This window comes from Acanthaster planci, linkage group LG01 (genome assembly GCF_054643075.1).
Source record: "Acanthaster planci isolate LZ-2023a linkage group LG01, COTS_SCS, whole genome shotgun sequence".
In the NCBI taxonomy this organism is placed as follows: Eukaryota; Metazoa; Echinodermata; class Asteroidea; order Valvatida; family Acanthasteridae; genus Acanthaster; species Acanthaster planci.
In genome coordinates this window covers 14,505,268-14,519,767 of record NC_141777.1, presented here as the reverse complement: position 1 = coordinate 14,519,767, position 14,500 = coordinate 14,505,268, and the positions used below count along the sequence as shown (strand labels likewise).

Here is a 14,500-nt window from a genome sequence, read left to right as displayed (position 1 = left end):
TTCATAAACTTTAACTGATAGAAATGGATTAATTTCCTGAATATGCTTGTACATGTACATGTAAGTTGTAAGTACCATACATGTACCGATACATGTGTAGTTGTGTACATGTACCGGTATGTATGTGGTAAAGGTCAACATGAACTTTTCTACGCGTACTGTGGTGTACATGTATGTAAGTTGCACAAGGTGACAATAATGCATTTTAGGATGCATACAATGAACGTGTAACAATTGACAGATGTGTGACAGTTGACACTTCTGCTTGAGTCAAACAGCCATATTGTAACATTTTCAAACATAAGTACAGGTGAACATGTATGGTATCCATTCGAATCTATGCAAACTCCAACAATGGCAAAGTGAGAACTTTTACCATCAGTGAAAATGACTGATAAAGAAAGTACAAGTATATCAACAATTTTATGGAACTAAAATGGGCAAAGTACATGTAAGGTACAGTGTAATTGGCTTTTGAGGCTATCCCAGGGAAAAAAATTATAAAATATTGTTTTTCATCCATGCATTGTGTTTAATCCTTGAATTGTACATGTATGTTTGTCGTTGATTTTTTTTTTTGGACAACCTGACCTTGATTATAATGTACATGTATATGTACATGTACATATGTACTCATTCCAGCTGGTACTGTACAGTACCTTCCATGCCCCAAATGTCTAGGTTCAGGTAATGCACTGCAATCTTAAGCTTTATAGAGGAATATCTTACACATAAATACCGGCCTACAGAAATACGACAAAATTTCATCAAGAATTTCCCCATTATCTGGGTAGGAATCCAAGCCCCAAACACAAAGATGGAAGCTTTATGGAAAGTTTTTGTGTGTGTCAACCTAAACTCCCCTTACACCGGTACATGCAAAGGAAGAATTTAATGACAACTCCCAGGCTATAGACTGTCAAGGAAAATCAATACAGTATTTGCCTTGTCCACAAGTTCCCTCTTTTAAAATCTCCCTTGTGAGAATAAGAAATGACGTTGCCCACACAATTGTACATGTACAGTTGGTGTACAGTGTACATGTATGTACAGTCTAAGACTAAGACTTACCAGTATTGATTTATATTGGGTCTGAACGGAACTGGAACATTCAATACAGCCACCACTGACTGTCTGGGCTGAAACTACAATTTGATCTACATGTAACAATCCATCAGTGAGGCTTCAGAAAAAAACATTCTATTCAGTTTTTCAAGATTTTTTTTTTACATACAATACATCTTGACTTGGAACGGCCACCCGACCCTGGCAAGCTCGGTGGTCGAGTGGTTAAGACATCTGCACAAGTAAGCAGGAGGTCGTGGGTTCGAATCCCACCCGAGTAAGCTTGTAAGGTTTTTTCACAAGCTCCCGGACAAGCACAGAGCATACAGTGCTTATTAATATACGTTGGGTAAGGGCAAAAACCCGTTATATATAATTAACATCTCCCCAACGCAAAGAAATACATCTTGAAAATAGTTTGCGGTACCCGCTGCTTCATTTGACTCGGACCGGCCAGCCGACCCTGGCAAGCTCGGTGGTCGAATGGTTAAGACATCTACACTAGTAAGCAGGAGGTCGTGGGTTTGAGTCCCACCCGAGTAAGCTTGTAAAGTTTTTCGCAAGCTCTCGGACAAGCACTGAGCATACAGTGCTTATTAATATACGTTGGGTAAGGGCAAAAAACCTGTTATATATAATTCTATTCAGTTGTCATGTTCCGTATAAATTTCAACCTAAAATGTCTCACATGAATAATTGAACCCCACAAACTCTCTCAGCTTTGAAACCCCTTGAAATTGGATAATTTACAAACTGTGATTGTAGACACTTGTACGTGTATGCAGGGCATTTGTTTCCTTCTAAATCATTATACGTATGACAGATGAAAACTCCCTTGCAGCAGTCTCATTCTCACTTATATTCTTGTATGGCAGGTGTAAAGGGTACAAACTGTGGAATGTGTATGTACACATACGTGTATTAATGTACATGTACATGTACCATGTACTACAATTGTGATAGTACACTGTAGTAGGGTTCTCTTCACAATTTACTTTCAGCTGGGGTTTTAGGGGCGATCATCTTTTTGCAGGGTAAAATACTGTGTCAGAATACTCTTGACATGAAACATGTACATATGTACAGTATGGACAGGGGTTTATTGGCTGGCAAATTTTTCAAGTTTCTAGAATATTGTGTTCTGCAATGTTCCGGTATATGTACCATGTTCATTGTGTACTCTAGATGTTACATTCAGCTATGGGTTAAGGTGGTTACATGTAAGTTCGCAAAATGTGTATCAAACTTTAAAAACAATAGTACTACACTACTGACTTAACAACTTCTAAGAACATGTACGGTACCGCCGCCCGGTACATTGTAAATGTACCTGTATACGTAAGTATTAGTACAAATTATGTGGCCAGCTCTACTCAAGTTTCCACTTTCCCGTTGCCTCTTTTCAAAGTGGGGACTATTGTGAAGCTGGTGATTATGATGCAAATTCGGTCTTTTCATTTCTGGGCTACGCACAAAGACCAATTACCATATATACAAGAGCCAGGGTCTGCCTTCTTTCACCGTGTTTGCTCAAGCGTGGGCCGAGAGCAATAGCTGAAAAGCGGGCTGAGAATCTCAATTTTTACGGTGGCTCAATCTGCGTCCCGGCGCAAAGGGGTCAAAGGTTCCACTGTTTGTATCCATAATTCAATATGTTTACTTACATGTACATGTAGGACTGGAAGTCTTGATAATGACTTGAAAGTTAATGTACATGTGCTCGAAAGTTTTACACGTGAAGAAGTACACTATACATGTACATGTAATGTTCCGCTAGTCTGTCCTTTGTAGGTACTAGTTTGTGGTTTGGTTTGAACAAATCTTCAGTGAATATTTTTCAAGTTTAGATAATTTTTACTGTTAACACCTTGCTCAGTGTGGACCACTACATGTACGTGTACGTACATGTACCACACACTGTTTGGCTCAATGCTAAAATCCATTACAGCAATTGACACATGCCTTTCCCCTACCCCCGAACCAGTGTCATTTGAGTGTTGCAAATGCACGTGTCACACATGTAATATTGATACACCTACATGTAGCTGTCCACAGAATTGGGTGCAAAATTTTTAACATAATTTTTGTATCGATGTACATGTATAACTACTGGTATCTTTCTAATTAATAATTCTGTTGTCTTTTAAAAAGTTTTTATATGTGTGGTACAATTCGGTCTTTTACCGTGAGAATTTGATGTTTTAGTAAATATATAAATTATAAAATAAATAACAAAAAATGATAAATTTCCCTTCTCAATTCGACTTGTGTGGAGAACAACTTGGTTAGTGTGGGAAACAACACAAGATTTTTGTGCTACTTATTCTCAAATTTGATTTTCTTTTTTCATGAACAAGATGGCTAGATGCAATGAGTGAAGTCGTTATGTTTTTTTTATGCACATACATGTACATCCGTTAATGCATGTGCAGAACTGGAGAGCTGACTGCGGGCACGTTCCCACAAACATGTGCATACCATACATACATTATGTGCATGTACATGTGTTACACTTATGAGCCACATATAGTCGGGTGTTCAGCACTACCGTTCTGCATCATTGTGCATGGTTTAGTTGTGGTGGGATAAATACTCGTACCAGACGGTATCAATGCTTTTCAAACCTTAGGGTCAAAACTGCATTCTCCAAAAATGATGGCCCTGAAGGACAATGGTCATCTGAGGAACATTGCCATATTTTCAAAACTTTCATCACATTTTATGACTCATGTTGCAAATCACCGGCACAACACTTTCAAGTTCACGGTATAATTCCACAGGATGAGCGGCTGTCATTGCCCTGGGCTCATGTGCCACATATCCACGACATTCTGTTCATTGTACGGTCACGCATATATAACCCCGAGTACTGATATGTTGGCGGTTTATCATTTTCAAACAATGTCAATTTAACCTTATCTCCCATGGACACCATTGAAACCTTTACAGGTCATGTCGTGTCGAGTCTGCATCAGGCCAATTGTTAAGTACATGAACAAGCAATACAACCTCGAATTAAATTTGTGAACACAAAACATGCATATATAGACAACAGATCAAGTTCAAGGAGTTAACTTGTAGAAATGTGTCTTTTTTTTTTGGATGAGCAGCTTTAGTGTTGCGTGTGAGTACTGTGAACTGTACAACAGTATTTTGACAGGAATGCATGAACTGCCGCATTATCATCACGCCTTCTTTGGCAGTGGTGTGGCGAGAAGCAGTGAAGCTGCATGCGCATTTTCCCCACCGCAATAGTGAAAGAAGGGAACTTGTGAAAATAACGGAACTTTCTTTCCATATGTTTCAAATCTATGCAGGCAAACAAAAACTACAAGCGTTTAGATGTGAAAAAAATTTGTTGAGAGGTGTTTTGTGAAGAGAAGAAAGATTTTTTTTTTTACTGTGTTTTTCAAACTGACCGATGTAAAGGTTTAGTCGCTCCGAAAATTTGGGATCAGTCGCATAACTAGAAGCAGAACTACATGTATATGTAGTTTTTTGGCCTCAAAAAGTGCAAATCCTGCTAGGCTGGCTGCAAATGGCCATGTGTGGTGGGCTTGATTGATTTCATTACATACACATGTACTTAACCCAGGCCACCAAATTTCACCAGGGCCAGTGCATGCAGTACACTTCCCACTGTCCCTGAGGGTCACCAATAGATAGAAGTTAATTATGACCCTTCATGTACAGTACATGTATGTACAGTGTATGTAATTGGTGTCTGGCTTATTAATCCAATTAAGTGGTTGCTACTTGCTAGCAGTTCACTGTAAGAAGTTGGGCAAACATGCAACCAACAAACAGGCAAAGCTCAGTGCTTAGTAACACATGTACATGTATGTATGGTAAGGCCGAGGAAAAAATAGTTCTGCTTCCAATTAAAAGCCTCTCAAAAAAGTCCGCTTAATACAGAATTTGAATATTAAAATTAGAAATATTTTGGCCAGATCCCAGTTGAGTCTACCTGTACTGTTGTGTTTGTTCAAGCTTTGATTATTTGGGGGTATTTGCCCATTTAATTTCTTGGCCAACAAATGCAACAAAGTTACACATTGCTTTATTCATTACAAACCTTACAAACCTGATTTTCCTGTAGTCTGATCCTGTAACTATACAGAACATGTACAACCAATACGTACATGTGCAGTACCAATACCTACTGAACATGTACATGTGCACGTACATGTTCACTGCAGAGTTCCAGCTGCCGTTTGCCATTCTTGCCAACTGGCGAATAATTATAATTTTGGCTATTATTCCATTGGCCTGGCAAGACAAATTGGCGATTATTTTGCATATTTACATGTAGACAAACCTTACCACTTGTTCATCACCGAAATGTCATCGTGGTATTATTTCCAACTTTCACGAACATTTACATTCGCTGTTGCAGTGGTGAAAACACGTGCGCACTGCTCAATGCATTAAATGAAGCTGCACTGGTTCCCACCGCTCCGCCCACATGCAAAAGAACGCATGATGGAAATGTAGCAACCAGAACCAGTCTATAAATGTACTGTACATTCTGGTCGATTACTCTACATCAGCTGTACACACTTATCGCATGTAACCCTCAAGTTGCAGGTCAAAAAAAAATTGATGTAGCAAGAGGTTTTCTGCAAGTTACTTTACAGAACTTGGTCTCTTATTTATGTATGTATTTTCTGCGTTCATGAGTTAAATTTTAGGTTGTTTTGCTCATACTTGAAGCAAGCATGTTTCAAAACATTTCTTGCCGTGGCAGAAGGTTTATTGCCTGCTGGTCTGGATGCATCACGCATGCTTACCACGCGATACACGGATGTCGTTGGCCAGTTTGCCGTCGTGATTACCTGAGTAGCATTGTGTGAATTGTCCATACACGTACATGAGTAATTCTTGTGAAATGTCGACTGTAGAAATTTTTACGTAGATTAAGACAGGTGTTCATCACTTTTTGAGACAATTTTGGAAGCTGTTATCCCCATTCACGCCATTCAATCGGTACAAAAAATTGTCCCCCCAAAACAAAAAAAATGTTCCTTCCAACAATGTACCAACCGATTGTGTAATCAGAAGGTTTTTCTCTTGGCCAAATAAAAGACTGCGTGCATGCAGTAGGCCTACATTAAATAACCATAATAATCATGTATTCTGAGAAATCTTTGTCAAGTGTCGATCTAATTCGGGCAAGCAAATTTATGGCATGGCTTGCCTGATCGGGCAAGCTAAAAAAAAAATTTGTCGCGGCCTGAGTCCAACTGAGCGTAGGCCCGCGAACAAGAATGTGTGGGCTCCATGTGTACATGTACTTGCACACATTGTACATGTACTTCCTGGGCCTTAAACATAAGTACATGTATGCTTCGTCTTCAAATAATTTTGTACTTGCGTTATATAAAATGGTGCAACCTCAAACCTGACACACTGAATGTCTTGATGAGGGTTGCTGCTGAAGGTCCTCCCAGAAGTGTGTTTAATTTCCATCCAGCATTCGAACTGTGGTCTGATGAAAACCTAGAATTCTTGGTACATGTATCTAAATCATTCATACTGTATGTGTACGTATTCTTCAATTGTACTTTCATGTACATGTACCTTGGAAATAACTTCCAGTGTAAAGTGTGAAATATGAAATGTATGGACATAAATCCCAACAAACATGTGAATTATGAGATGTACAATGACGTAGTTTTTATTCAATGTTAGTCTGTTTATATTATGATTGATCCATTTGAAAAGCAGTTCACGCAAACTATTTTATTTTAATGCGCTTTTGTTTTTTATGCTAATGAGTATTTCTATATTCATGAGCAAAACTGTGATGTCATCTCAGGAAGAAGCCTCAATATTACACTGGTTTGTACACAAAAAAGTCCTGCGTTTTTGTAGATTTTCCCGGACAAAGTTTCTCTTCTTTGCTGATTCATTGATGTTTATGTGCATAGCAATAAGAAACCATCAATCCCTTTCTCGGAAATGTTTTCAGTAGGTAAATTCTGGGTTCACAATTTGAACAGAAATGCCTACAGATGCACTGAACCATGTCTTCCCGAAATGACTTCATAGCAACAGCGCCCTCAGTTGTCTACGAAAACATGGACAATTTGACTGTTTAAAAATAAAAGTGTGCACTTTTCAATGCATTTTACCAAATACATGTAGGAATGTGTAAAAGTTTTCATACAATGAAGAAAAGTACAACGATGCAGAAAAATTGTGTTGAAGAAAAATTCACTCAAGCTACACTTTAAAGATAGTGGCAAGCATTTAGCCATGGCCAGCGTAAGAGAACGTGACTGAATTGCAATTATCCTCCTCACCTTCATGCATTTTGCAATTGTTCTACCCACATCGATTCCGTTCAGCTCCCACTTCCCACTCCAAGGTCAGTTTTGCATCAATTTTGCCAGCCGTTTCCATGGTTACCATGGCAGCGGGCAAGCCAGTCTTTGGATATCATATGCCCCGCAAGGCAAGGGCACTACGCATTAAGGCTGGGTGCACACACTGTATTCAATGTGATAATTTGCACATTTAATTCACATGCACACGTACTGGTACATGTACCTGTATTCTCCAGAGCCATCAGTGTTCATGGCAAACACAAAGCCAAAGCGGAATAAGGTTTTATCAGAGGGCAATGTGGCCAAAGCATTTGGGCATTGTGGCAATGGCCACTTGTGGCCTCAGTGTGTCAAGGCTTGCTATACGTTGTAAACATACATACATGTACATGTAAAAATGAAGCTCTGCATGTACATGTACAGTCGACTCTCAGTAATACAAGCTCAGGTAAGACCAGACTCCGGTTCAGATGAGCATATTTGCCAGTCCCGACTGAATTGTGCACATTCCTGTGAGGGAAAAAATGTGTACTTCGAGCTTGGATGTTACGAGATTTCGGTTAAGACGAACATTTTTGTGCAATGGATGAGTGCAAATCTAGCACAAGCTTTTTTGAAAGGCGCTTCCGTAATTTATTCGTATACAGTAGAACAGCGTGCTGCAGTTTTCCCTCACCGAATCGAGCCGTTTGGGTCCGGTGCTGCAAGAGAGACGAACAATGGGCATTTGCGGTTCCCGTACCCAACATAGAAATTCTGTGTGGTGGCTCTGGTACCACCTGAACACAAGTGAGTGCCGCCAAAAAAGCTACGGTATTTAGGATAGTGGTGAACAAAAGAAATCTTTTGTTTGATTCCCTGCCCCCCGAAATTCCCCGAGACCAAAGTTCCCCCTGGAAACTACATGTAATAAAAATTGCGTTCTGTAGCCAAACACCCAACCCAAAAAACTGCCCACCCTCCGTCTAAAAATCCTTACCTGCTCCCCAGTCCCCACCGTAACATGAAAATATCACACCGTCTGATTTTGACATTTCTATAAGTTCTCAATTAAGAAAATCATGACTAAACCGTGGTTTTCAGTCCAAAATGTTTAAGAAAATAACCACAAGTTTGGAAGAAAAAAGTGTATCAACCTGCCAACCATTTTTCACCAAACCCACACACCTTTCCCAAGTAAAATCTGATATTCGCCCTCTGCTGTCCACAACACCAAGAGCTGGTTTCCTCCCATTTTTAAGTGCAACAAGCGCAGCTCTGGTGTTGGTTACCAACTAAAATGTTAATGTACATGTACTTATGTTACGTGTGTGCATGTGGATCTCATCACGGCATGCAGGGCTGGGGACATGTCGCTCTGCATCAACATGACTGGTGGAAATTCCACTTCCTCTGTTCTTACATTTTATAATTATTCTTCATTACAAGTCTTTATTTGTTAAACTTTATCTCACTTTTATAAACAAACTTTTTAAAATCAAACTCATGTAACAAAACGATACTATGTGCCTTTAAACAAAAAGGGTTATGCATGCTTGCACACATGTACGCTTTACCTACGGTCGATTGGCAATACATACTTCGAGCAGGACAGCAGTTTTTGCGTAAAACGAGGTCCGCATAATATGCGCTAATCTTGTAAGTCCCAAGGCCCTCGTATTAACGAGAGTCAACTGTACATGTACACACGCAATACACACAGTTACCGTACATCTACCGGTATATGTATACGTATATGGTACATTATATCAGGATTATCCCCACGTAAAAACTTGTGTATCGGCCTGATTCTTTTCCCGATCATTACCCATATGCAAAAAAATTGTGACCGATACACTTTTGAAAGGAAAACAACCACATCGTCGTACAAAATTTGAAAATGGAACTTTGCAACACCTGCCAATCAAAGATTTGTCAATGAAAAATAATTGACCAACTTTTTGCAATGTAAACATGTTTGTAAAAAATTGAAAATAAATCACTGGAATAAAGTACTTAGTTACTTTTAAATCTTTCATTTTTCCCAGGGAAATTACTGGTGAAAAGCTCAGGAAATGCTCTAGAATGCACAAGAGAGCATCTAAGGTTCAAAATTTTAGGGGCCCTTCAGCCGGCCCCAAACCCCACGCTGTGGCTTCACAACTTGTCAGTGAACAAGACCAGAAAACCCTGAAAAACCTGAAACCATGGAGGTACAGTGTACATGTACGTGTACCGGTACATGAATAGGTTAACTTCTATACTGGAACACACACAACCAAGTACAAATGCCATTATTGTTTGGGCGATGTGGTCATAGCATAAAAAAGGCATTGACCAAGGTTTCCGAAATCAAGTAACCATGGTAAAGTCAACTTTTTCTGACAGAAACTGTTGGTACATGTGTGCAAAGAGACCTGTCAATGGCGACCTGACTTCAGGTCTTTTTGTAGGGAGTAACCTGTTTCACCCGTACTCTGCTCGCTTTACTGTACCATGCTGAAGTCCTACGTACATGTACATGTACGTACAGTGTACAGTACGTATGCCGAATTCATGATTTGCTGGGGTAGCTATTGAAATGCCTGTGTTGAATGTTTCAAGAGCAAATGCCCCAGTGGAGTCGCGGCTGTTTTCTTTATTCCTCAATGCATAAAGCAACTTAAGCAGACAGCACTCGTAAACAATGATTATATATTTACAAGACTTGAACAATGACTTCATGTACGCTGTTCAGACATTTTGCCCGAGCACTTCAGCGGTTGGAGTGTGGTCAGGAAATGTCTGACCGTAATTTCATGCTCTATCGATGTGCATAATTTGCACAAACCTTACATGTACATGTATCTATAAATGTAGCTACTTGGTACTAGTACATGTACATTGTACAAGTACCGGTACAAACTCTCATGATCACATTTTGGCTGTTTTTTATTGTGCCAACTTACTCTGCCATCGCTGCTACGTGTATTTGTGCAACACAATCTCATACATGCCTGATGGGGAGATTTATTCACCTGATATCTTCATTAAAATGGTGGAATTCATGAGTACAATGTAGTTTGCTCATCCATGCCAAAGAAAATCAGCAGCATGCACGTGTGCATGTACTCTCAATGACTGTCAGCTGCATAGCAGCTCGATCAATCACAGCACAGCTCCTACATGTACAAAGTACCTTTTCCTTATTGTTTCCCTGTCACCCATAGATGAAATCCATACTGCGATTGGCCCAATTCGCTTCCATTCCAGTGACCAATCATAGCCCAACTTAAATTTTGATAGGGTCAGGAAAACAATAAGGAAAAGATAGGAGCTGTGTTGCAATTGGTCAAGCTGTCATGCTGCTGACAGCTATTAAGAGTACATGCTGCTGATTTTCTGTAGTGTGGATGGGCAAAGTGCTCAAGAATTTCACCATTTTAATGAGGATATACATGTAAGGTGAATAAACCTCCCGATCAGACATATACATGTAACTTCATCAAGGAAGGAAGGCATACATGTATGAGAGTACATGTATATATGAAATTTTGTTGCACAAATACATGTAGCTGTGATGGTAGAGTACATGTACATGTACAATGTACATTGTCTCAATCGAAACAGCCAAAATGTGTCAAGTGAGTTTGTACATGCAGCCATATGTGAGGTTTGAATAAACCTTACACTTACAGTTATGGAAGTACATACATGCACCAGTATGTATGTACACTGTACATGTACATGTAAGCCCTGATTAATACATGTACACTTTACAAAATGTAAATTATGTCTTGAGTGAAAGGAAATAAAGAATTCTGCAATTTTTTCAACGGTGGGAGGCATTTTGCAAGCAACAAGAATAATCTGCTTTTCACTCATTTAAATGACTTGTTGTTTTCAATTGGGTTACAGAACTTTCTTTCTGAACAGGGAGAGATATTTTCATACAGACCTGTGTTGGTGCACTGCTGATAATATGCGTCCTACTGACACTGTTCCCAGGCGGCAAACTTTCTTCTGGTTCCAAAGTATCACTCTCTTCCTCCCATGGTAGTTTGCCCCTCCCTCTCCCTGCGCTGAAGTATCTCTTTGGTGGGGATGACTCCTGATTGGAAGTTTGTCCAGGGATGGCACGTGTAGGTGAGGGTTGAGATAGTTCGAGACTCCTTGGGTCCACGTGGCTCCTCTCTCTAGCACTGCCTGAGGTTATACTCCCTGTTCCTTTCATTATCCATTGTACGTCGTTTTCTTTGGACATGCTTGGATTGTTTCTGCTCGTAGCAGACGTGGGTATGGCAGTTGCGTACTCCACTAGGCCATCCTCATTGAGCCTGGGTAAGCGCCTGCGAGCAAGTCTTGCCTGCACTGCTTTCATGACCCCGTCTTCATCCATGTTGAGCTCCACTTGATCAACAGCGTGGATGAGTGGTTGAATCCTGCTGGGTCCCATGGCCTGGGCTAGAACTGCGAATGACTCCAAGGCTGCCTGTCTGACGCGGCGCTTGGCATCGGCAAGCATGGGAGCCAGCATCTGGCAGAGCTTGGCAAGGTCAAAGTCATAGCTGGGGAAGGTCAGCAGCGAGGCTATGATAATGTTCAGTGCTTCCTCGCGCACACCTGACTTACGGTGTTTCAGGCTGTCACCAATGGCACTGACCACTGACTGTGGGGTCAGCACGTGCATCAGCTGCATGAGGACCTTCATATTGGCCTGGCGGATAACCACTTTGTTGTCCCCAAATCGCTTTGTGAGCGCAGCTATAAGAGGTTTCAGAAACTGTTTCACGTCTGTATTGAGCTTGGTGACCAGCACACCATAGATTTCAAGGGTCAACAGTGTCACTTTAAAATTGACATCATCAAGGAGATTGCAGAGAAAGCTTATGAATGCAAGCATGTGAGGTACAATGCGAGAAGCATCATCCAGTGCAGAGATGATGGTCTTCAGCTCCTGTACCCCATTGGCTCTTGTTTTCCACTGTGTCTGATCCAGCAACTGGTCCATAACATGCTTTGGTATAATTCCAAATTCATATCGCTCTCCATTTTCAGTATCTCCTTGCCACCTGGAACTTGACCCCAACTTTTGCTCCTTGTTATGACCAGGACTGGATTCATCCGGTGCTGGTTTGTGTACATGTATTTCAGTATCCCTAGGTCTAACGGCGCTGACTACACGCTGGTTGTATGCATTTCTATCACGCGATGGCAATTGCTGAATGTAAGAATCAAACTGCTGTTTACCGACTAAAGATCGAATTCTTTCTAGTGAAATTCCAGCGGTGTCAATGAGAGTTTCATCTTTATCCTCGCAAAACTTCTTAGCCAGAGCATGAGTGATGCTCGAAAGATCCACTGAGGCAAACTCTCTTGTTAGTAGTACAGGTAATTGGATGGTTGCTTCCATGCGAACTTTGGGATCTCTACTTTGGAGGCCATGGGTGACTAGGATGGTGAAAATTTGCTGCACATTGGTTGTGTGTTTCATGTGTATGTGTAGTGTCTGAATGACTGCTTTTCGAATGGCAACTCTGCTGTCCCCCAGATTGGCCACGATCTGCGGTAGTACAATGGCCATGCAGGAGTCTAACTCTGGCCCAAACTGGGGGATGAGTTCACAAATGAACTGAATGCATTTCAACCTTACTTCCCAGTTCTGGTCCAGCAACACTAGCGTCAGCCCCCGAAAAAGCGCATGTCGATTATCGAAGGGTAACCTGCCCCCATCTCGGCGAACTTTCTGGGTGAGATCATCCAGAATGAAGGCTCTCTGTTCGGCATATCCATCGTCTTCTAGCTGTGCCAGAATGTCATCTTCATCCATTCTTTGTGCTGCAGACCTTTCAGGATGGTCGCTATACTCTCGTTCCCCTTCCCTTTTTTTCACGGACTGGAGGTCAACATGACTAAAATTGTGTACAGGCCGCTTGGCAACCGTTCCAGCCATTCATGCAACTGCAACACCCGACGATAACGGCGGCTTGCCACCGTCCATAAAGCAAAATACAAAACTGTTTTTGAGTCACAGCCCCGGGGATAAGTACTTGATATCACACATGACACAGTTATGGTAAAAACTTACAAAATCAGGCACATTTCGTCTTACGAGTGAAGGGATAACGTGTCGGTTTTTCGTAAAGCTGGGTCCCCACTTTACAGCAAGATGGCTGCACACATATTGTGGTCACGTGACCTACATGTATCAAGCACCTAGCAAGCAAGTCGACAGATCATTGGTTCCCGCATAAAATATCTAAAAAGCTTGTGTGCATACGTGCGCAAGAAGAACGCGAACCAACACGAAATAAATTCTCGTGAGAAAAACATTCGTCTTGGTCTTGTAATATAAAAAAAATTATGACAAGATCAAAATGCTGTCCAGACCTACATGTACATGTATTTCACGGTGTTTTTGTGCTCTGTGCTAGACCTCCATGTGGACCGCGTAACCTGGCCTGGCCCATTATTTCCAGTTTTATCCATAGCGCAACTCGCGACCGACTAGAGCTAACTTTTACGTTTAGTTCAAGTCAAGGACTAAGAGGCTTTTGGGAAGGATCTCGAAAAATGCAGAAGGACAAGAGAATATGTCATTCCTAATTGTTGGTGGAGGACAGGTGGTACATGTATATCAAATGGCGGGACTGGGATTCTTTTTTGGAGATGCTGCCATTAATTTCAAACTATAGCGTTACTGACACCCACATCCAGGTCTTCCTTTTGCTACGTAACAAGCGCTGAGGTTTTGCTAACCATTTATGGTTGAAAAAATATTACTGGCCGTGAGTGGAAACAACTTTTTTCACATTGCCTGGGGATACCAGACTTGAATAAAAGCTGGCATCCCGTACAGCTGTTTATTTGTTTCAAACTATTTTCTGATAAATGTTTGTTTTTAGTTGGATCCTACTTTACTGCTAAAAATTCCTTTCCCCCTAATTCGTGGATCCGAAGGATTTTTTGTTGAAGGGAAAGTTATATAAGTAAGAACTTTCAACAGGGGTAGCTCCTTCCTGACATGAAGTCTGTCTCCAATTTTAAGTCTGAAGACTGACAATAAAACCGTTTTCCCACCAGAAAATATAGGTCTATGATGCATCCCGAGAGTGTTCGGTAATAAAAAAAAAAGTATTCCGAAACCA

General features: G+C 40.9%; 1 protein-coding gene across 2 annotated transcripts in view; it reads right to left on the bottom strand.

The window, feature by feature from the left end:
* LOC110979473 (TOG array regulator of axonemal microtubules protein 1-like) overlaps nucleotides 1-13,559 on the bottom strand; it is a 55,657-nt gene extending 42,098 nt beyond the window's left edge. The window contains exon 1 of one of the 2 annotated variants that reach the window (XM_022235291.2): nucleotides 11,311-13,559. In XM_022235291.2, the coding sequence (XP_022090983.2) occupies nucleotides 11,311-13,305 (1,995 nt within the window). In that variant the 5' untranslated portion in view covers nucleotides 13,306-13,559. The remainder of the gene's footprint in view (nucleotides 1-11,310) is intronic. The other variant, XM_022235292.2, reaches the window with a different exon arrangement.
* Between the last annotated feature and the right edge of the window lie 941 nt (nucleotides 13,560-14,500).